Source organism: Chanos chanos, chromosome 5, assembly GCF_902362185.1.
Source record: "Chanos chanos chromosome 5, fChaCha1.1, whole genome shotgun sequence".
In the NCBI taxonomy this organism is placed as follows: Eukaryota; Metazoa; Chordata; class Actinopteri; order Gonorynchiformes; family Chanidae; genus Chanos; species Chanos chanos.
This window is the reverse complement of record NC_044499.1, coordinates 45,022,116-45,029,995: the sequence shown is the minus strand read 5'-3', so window position 1 is coordinate 45,029,995 and position 7,880 is coordinate 45,022,116. Positions and strand designations below refer to the sequence as shown.

The window sequence follows — 7,880 nt, the reverse complement described above, 5'->3', positions numbered from 1 at the left end:
AGAATATTTGCAGCAAAGAAGCTTGGATGGTTTCTTTTGTGTAGGGGAATTAACACCTTTTCAAAGTTAAATCCTTGGATTGTCTGGCTTCTACAGGAGGTGGTATTAAAATGCGCCTATAACAAATGGTTAAGAGTTTAGAACAGCTTCTGCCCTGTGGGCGGGGCGAGATGACACCACAATTAAAGATGAACTTTGTGTGAACTAATTTATCTGACCAAGGTAACAGGAGGCCGAGACCTGAGGAATGGCTATATAAGGGTGCATAAACACCAAAGCTCTCAGTTGCGCGCAAAACGCCTCTGTTAAGAATTAGTGTTGATCATAACGCGCTTTAATATGGGTCTCTACACTTTAGTAGTTACTTTTCTTTGCACAATTGTCCTACCCGTTTTACTTTTTTTGGCTGCGGTAAAATTGTGGGAAGTTTTTATGATTCGTGGTTTTGATCCAAGTTGCCGCAGACCCCTTCCTCCAGGTACCATGGGTTTACCGTTCATTGGAGAGACGCTCCAGTTGGTCCTTCAGGTAATGCATCTACGCGATACGTTTCTTTACGAATGTAACGAAGTACATTTCTGTCATCACATGGAACTATGAGCTGTGTAAACAGTGATAAGTATTGTTTATTGCGATAGTTGCGTGTTTCATTTTTAGCCTCAGATCATGTGAGAAACGCATCGCATTGCATCATTGTTTGTTTACTGTTTCAGAGGAGAAAATTCCTTCGAATGAAGCGACAAAAATACGGGTTTATCTACAAAACTCACCTCTTTGGTAATCCCACTGTGCGGGTGATGGGTGCCGATAACGTGAGGCAGATTCTGCTTGGTGAACACAAACTTGTTGCTGTTCAGTGGCCGGCGTCTGTGCGAACCATCCTGGGCTCTGATACGCTTTCCAACGTGCATGGAACTCAGCATAAAAACCGGAAAAAGGTAGGACTTCGATGGTTTTGCACACACCGAAAACACACGTTTGTTCCATTCTGGTTCCATTTATCAAATATTTCCACAACACTGGGTAAAGTACGGATTCCATTGTGGTAGCGTGTCACTGATTTGGAAATTTGCGTTGCAGGCAATTCTCAAAGCATTTTCCCGGGATGCTTTGGAGCAGTACATTCCCGTCATTCAGGAGGAGGTCAGATGCGCAGTGAAAGACTGGCTGCAGCGAGACGCGTGTGTGCTGGTGTACCCGGAGATGAAACGACTCATGTTCCGCATCGCAATGCGAATCCTACTTGGTTTCGAGCCTGAACAAATTAAGACAGATGAACAAGAATTAGTGGAAGCCTTCGAGGAAATGATTAAGAATTTGTTCTCCTTGCCGATTGATGTCCCCTTCAGCGGCTTATATCGAGTAAGTTTTAAAAACCTCTTTTGTTAATGGGAGTATACAGCCTACATAACATACCACAAAATTAACTGAAATTAGGCATAATGAACAATAACATATATTACTTTCCAGGGTCTGAAAGCACGCAATTTCATACATTCTAAGATCGAGGAGAACATTGTGAAGAAAATCCAAAACCATGACAGTGAGCGTAAGCACAAGGATGCTCTTCAACTTTTGATTGAAAATAGCAGGAAGAGCGAGGAGCCATTCAATGTGCAGGTAAACAAATTGTCTGTTGCCCATAATGGTTCGAAATGTAACTGCTATTGGTCATGTTTGCAGTGTTCATAGCGTTATCGTTTTCTCATTAGGCAATAAAAGAGTCGGCTACCGAGCTTCTGTTTGGTGGTCACGAGACAACCGCCAGCACTGCTACCTCTCTTGTGATGTTTCTGGGTCTCAATCCAGAGGTGGTGCAGCGTGTTAGGGAAGAGCTACATGAAAAGGTAAGATTTAAAATTCTGTAGCTCTCAGAATTGGTCCTATATGATCTAACAAAGGCACAAAATTTACACAAACACTGTTTTCTTTAACATAGGTTGAATCGGGCGTATATTCACCTGGAAAGACCCTGAGCATAGAGTTATTGGAGCAGCTTAAGTACACTGGATGTGTCATAAAAGAGACCCTCAGAATCAACCCCCCTGTCCCTGGAGGATTTCGAGTGGCACTCAAAACTTTTGAGCTTAATGTAAGTTTAATATTTAGACTTTTGGATATCCATTTCTGATGCTGAATGAAAAAGTAGATGTCTTATTGAAATTGTGCATTTATAACCTATCACTGTATTTCAGTTTATTTGCCCTTACAGTACATTCGTCTTTAAAAACCTTGTTTCCCACCTTTTTCCACTCATTAGGGTTACCAGATTCCAAAAGGATGGAATGTCATTTACAGCATTTGTGACACACACGACGTTGCAGATGTTTTCCCCAACAAAGAAGAGTTTCATCCAGAGCGATTCATGGCCAAAGGCTTGGAGGACACCTCCAGGTTTAATTACATCCCCTTTGGAGGAGGTTCCAGGATGTGTGTGGGCAAAGAATTTGCCAAAGTGCTCCTTAAGATATTTTTAGTAGAACTTACCCAGCAGTGTAACTGGACACTGTCAAATGGACCGCCAACAATGAAAACAGGCCCGACTGTGTACCCAGTGGACAATCTCCCCACAAAATTCAGCAGTTACATCAGCAATTAATCTTCATGAGAAGTCATGAACCGCTAGCATGAGCATTGTACATAGACATATTTTTATTGTTTTAGATGAATTGCCATGTATTTGACATTTTGTATTTGATTTTGTTTATACTATAGATGTGTATATAAATTCATTCATATTTTTTTAAGAAAAGGGCACTACTCTTTTGAGGATCTCTATATTTCTGTAAGGTGTCTGTAATGTATATTTGTAATGTAGTTGTGTTATACATAGCTATTTGTATTGTATGCAGCTTATTTAAATTACACTCTATGGGGTTATTTAATAAAAATTGTTTGGAATTTACACTTGTTTCCATTAAAATGATACCAACTGTGCTGCTGACCAGGGTACAATGACCACCCAATAAGAGTTCTTCACCTCATTAAGTTAAGCAGGATTTGGTACTTCATATGAGTGATATGACAGCCCATAACTAAAATGTCACTCAAATCATACATTTCTGAGGGCAGAAGGTAATGTGTAAGAAAAAACAACTAATGAAATCTAAGACGTCTAGGAAAATGAACCCTCATTTAAAGACATCAGTTCAGACTGTTTGGAGAGAGTATAATGTAAACATACCATCTCAAATCAATGAACTCCTACCAGATTGACATCTCCTAAACTTTGATTGACAGTCTTCATTAAGTCTTAAAATAAATGGATGTGCAAAAAGGAGAAACTCAAATAAACATGACTTCCATGAGCATAATAAGCAAGACTGGATGACATCACAGGCAGAGGCCACTGTAGAAGAATGAAAAGTTCACAGAGAGGGTGAAGAGGGGAAAAAAAACCCAGTTGAACTCATCTGAGTTCACTGTTATTTGGTAGTTTGCACAAAAGAACAAGTCTTAGTAAATACTCTGGCTGCAGATGACTTGGACTGAATGGAATGATGAAGACTTAATGATATAGTTATGTATTTGGGCTCCACCCCTCCACACACAATGAGAAATTTGTGCCATTCTGCAATTATATAGGATCCAGGATCCAGCGGCCTCAGGACTCCACGCACATGTGAGGTTGCCCCGACGAATTCCCCCACCAGAAAAAAACAGAGTCGAAAGCATTAGAAACCAAGAAAGAAGGAGCCAGCTGCATGGATCTGCTTGGGCGAATGTGTATCCCAGCGCACAGGGGTCACGTGGAAAGGACTTGTCCTTGTGTGACACTGAGGTAGAAGAGAGAGAGAGGCGGTGCGAAGCTGGCAGATGCATCTCTTGGCCATTTCTCTGCCCCGTACTGCACGGCCCTGATTTACACCCACCCCGCTGCATGGCTGACACCTTTATGTCCAACTGTCCTATCCCTGCAGGTCCAGGCTCAGTGATAGATGCAGCTGAACTTTTCCTCCTATCACCTTGTAAAGAACGTCCGCCCGGCCTATTGTTTAACATCGAGGAGCGAAAACAAAACTTTTTATTCGACTAGCCATTTTTTGTCTAAATTTGCGAGTATATACAGAATTTATAGCAGCCAAATGAAAGAGGTTTGAAAACCCCCTTGTTTTTATTCAGTCCCTAAAGCTGCACATAGCGTTGAGTAAATCAATGTAATTGCAGCTGGACCTACATTGTTGTGAGACTTGCTCTAGACACTGTGCCATTTGTTATGTAGCACAGTAAATTGGAAATTGTAAGAAGGGCAAAAGCTCTCTTCACAGTGTTTCTTAAAATGGTCTGTCTGGCCCCCGGTGCAGCGAAAAAACTGGACTCAAGTGGAATCATGGCACAACAATACACAAATTCCTGTTTTTTCCATCTAGCATTTTAGGATGTACTGCCAAGGCAAAATAATTAACTTTAAATACCACTAAAGTTCACATTTGGTGCATGGGAAATTCCCTAACCTCTATTATACCATAAAAATCAATAACAAAAGTTAGCAAATTAGAAAATCTTAAACCTTTTCAGTCAAAACATTCCTTAGTAAATTCTCAAATCCAAATGTTGCGTAGCAGAGCTTGGGAGTGTTCAATACATATTTGGGATTTGAGTCACCCATAAAAACTGAATTATATACCATACTAGAACACGACGCACTCTAAAACTACTGTTACTCAAATGAACGCAAGTATTCTACCAACGTGTTTCTAGAAAACGTAAATAACAGTCCCAAAGCAGGGCAGAGTAAGTCACACTGCAGTTTCCACACAAACGCAAGTAGTTTCGGCTAAAGTGATTCCTGAATATAACAGGCATTGTAAAGAGCTGACAACCAGAGAGCTGTCCCATTGGCAGAGATATGCCTCTCCTTCACTAAAGTGAAAATGGGTTTTTCATTACCATGAAAGTCAATGAGAACGTTCCTAACAGCATTTACATGTCTGCTGCACTCTTGCCCTCCTGCCGAATCATATCAGACCTTACAGCTCCCCATCGGATTACCTATTAGCAGCCCGTTGCTATTATTTATAATCAAGAGGGGGCTTTTCACGGGTCCCCCGGGTCAGGAAAAGTTCAGTCATTTACAAAAAAAGGCATGACCTCAAAGGGACATTAAATTGTCCATTTCTCAAGTATTTGAGGTTTGCTGGTTATATGTAGGGCTGTTAAAGAACTGATAATGAAAACAACATGTCCAAAGTAGTTCAGTGCACACAACTGCTGTATGTAAAAGATAAAAGAGCGTCTGAAGCAGACATTTGTGTGGCAGGGTAACAGAGACAAATATGGAGACTGAAATACAACTTCTGAGTCAGAAGTGTGTCTTATTAAAGCTTTGAAAGCATTGCGTTAAAATCAAACACAGATTAAAATCAAGCACAAATCAATGCGGTTGTCAGTGTAGCGGTTAAATGCTAAATGCCTCCATCATATGTGACTATATCGAGGCTCAAGGGCTCAACTGTCGATGGTACTAACAAAAGAAACAAGATGCGTGTAAATAGCAATTAGAAAATTCCCTCATTTATGTTTAATCAACAGCGAAGAAGTCTGTGCTGGTATAACTGTTGTAAGTTAGTTTAGGACTCTCACTGAAAACATTATACAGTCATGACATTAACTTAATTAACCATGCAAAGAAATTATTAAGCCAAAGTGCCTGATGACAGTAGGCTAAATGTTAAACATACATAGAGAGCATGTGTTCCTGTACAAATATAATATAATATAATATAATATAATATAATATAATATAATATAATATAATGTTGGACACTAAAAACTTGAAAGCAAACTGCTAATGCTCTTTCACACTGAAGGGCCACACCCTGACACAGTTCAAGTGGTGCCTTTCTTCAAACCCAGTGAAGACAGAGCCGAGTCAGGTTTCCTCAGTGAAACAGTAGCATGAACGATAACCATGTCCCATTAGCTGCTTAGAAAAACAGGTGAGGCCGGCAGTGATAAAACCAACAAGTGAAAACCAATTCCCTCCGTCATTTGGAAGAGAAACCTCATTCTTGACTGGGTAACGCAACACGAGGAGCCCATTGACGAAGATTAAGATGAATTGCTTTTGCCTGTTGGTTGACAAGTTCAGTTGTATGACTCTCACTTTTGGCCACGGAAGAGTTGCATTTACTTCATGTCTGGCTGTGTAACCTTGCCTTAAAGGGATAGAAGAAGGGTTCACTTTGTGGAAATCACCCGAATTACTCTAGTAATGAAAATGCCACTTTTATAGTAAAGCAAGAGAGAGAGAGAGAGAGAGAGAGAGAGAGAGAGAGAGAGAGAGAGAGAGAGAGAGAGAGAGAGAGAATGCATTGGGGAGTACATATATCATTATGATGAGTTGAAGAATTTAACAAGTATTTACTTTGATAAGTTTGATTAGTATCTCGAGCCTCAAAACCCCTGATTTAAGTGTTTATTCTCACAAACCTAAGTTTGATTTCAAACACTTCATGAATAGCATATAAACTTTATATCTGTAACAAAAACAATTAGATCGAGGTAGCACGGAACATCTCAAAACATATAGAAGAAGAATAAGACAACCAATTACAGTCAGATCTGCCAAGGTGAGAGTTAATGACTGGCTTTGTCAGACAACATCTGCTAACTCTGCATTCCAACTGTAACATCTCCCACAATTCTGAAAGACAAGTTCAAACATTCTCCAAAGTTCATGACTGACAATGGCCTCCAGTCATTCATACTGAAGCTTGCTGTTTTTATTTGCCTTGCACTAAGTGAACCTGGTTTAAATGAGTACACCAACTCGCACTGATGAAACCCCTCCAGAATCATACGCCACAAAACCTCTAGATCTAAGATCAGTGTTGCGTATTACTTTTTAAAATCAGCCCACACAGGCATTGCAAAGTACCAGTGCTTTACAATACTAGTACTTAAGAGTAATAATTCTTTCTGTTCTTCTGACTGGAGTTTAACTACTTATGTATCTGTCTGAGGCAATTTCTATGTCTTCAAAGGTTTATAGACTAATCCTATATTTGTTAGAATATCAGCATTTGTCATACGTTACACGTGATTGTGAGGCACTTGCCTCTTTCTTACTGAAGAGAATTTGCTACATGAAACAGTTTTACCTATTCAGTCAAGAAAAAGCAATGAATGAACATGAAAAAAAAATGTTAAAGAGGAATATTTGAGAAAATCTCCAAACGTTAAAAACACTAAGAGAAAGGTCATGAGTCCATTGATCCTTCTAAACAACATGAAGCAAAATAAAAATCGCATCTGTGTGGTAAACCTCCTTGGAAAATCACCTCACCACTGAAAGAGCCAACCATCCCTCCCCTGTCCTTCATGTGAGTGTTCATGCAGAGAAAGCGGGCGATTAAGACTGTTAAGACTTCAACCTTTTGGATAAGACATACATTTCTGATTTTAATGGACATAAGAAAATCCCATGATTCACCTCAGTACCCTGGGTAAAAACTAATCCCGACTGTCTCTTGGCTTCCCATCCACTTCCCAACCGCTTTTCTGTGGACTAACTTGCGTAGTGAGTGGTTATGCTTACTCACGGCTGTTATATCTTTCAGAGGGGTCGTGAACATTGGTCATAGGCAGAGTCATGTTTCACGCAGTACTGTAACAATCTACCAAGCATCTATTCTGGCATCAAAAGCCAGATCATTCATATAAATCGCTTTACTTGCAGTTCGCTGTCTTCCTAGCTTCCGCCTCCTGTTTGAGGTTGCTAATGTAGTACCTATGCTAACCTGCTGTTGTTCTGTTGGTCCTAGATGTCTGCTTACCTGCTACTGGCTAAAGCTTTTCCTGGATTATTTGTCTATGGCCACGGACTGCTGCTACTAATCTACTGCTGGCCCTGAGCATCTGCTAACTCGCTACCAATT

General features: G+C 40.2%; 1 protein-coding gene across 1 annotated transcript; it reads left to right on the top strand.

Moving 5' to 3' along the window:
- The first annotated feature begins 339 nt into the window (after window positions 1–339).
- Window positions 340–2,599, top strand: cyp26a1 (cytochrome P450, family 26, subfamily A, polypeptide 1). Its single transcript, XM_030775559.1, has 7 exons — window positions 340–528; window positions 714–938; window positions 1,081–1,362; window positions 1,471–1,620; window positions 1,713–1,847; window positions 1,940–2,092; window positions 2,261–2,599. Exons 1-7 carry the CDS (start codon window positions 340–342, stop codon window positions 2,597–2,599), a joined length of 1,473 nt encoding a protein of 490 aa, XP_030631419.1.
- The last annotated feature ends 5,281 nt before the right edge of the window (window positions 2,600–7,880 follow it).

Coding starts and splice junctions, on each gene's coding strand:
- cyp26a1 (XM_030775559.1), top strand. CDS start 340: ATGGGTCTCTACACTTTAGTAGTTACTTTTCTTTGCACAATTGTCCTA. Junction 529..713: donor CGCTCCAGTTGGTCCTTCAG/GTAATGCATCTA, acceptor TTACTGTTTCAG/AGGAGAAAATTCCTTCGAAT. Junction 1,363..1,470: donor CCTTCAGCGGCTTATATCGA/GTAAGTTTTAAA, acceptor ATTACTTTCCAG/GGTCTGAAAGCACGCAATTT.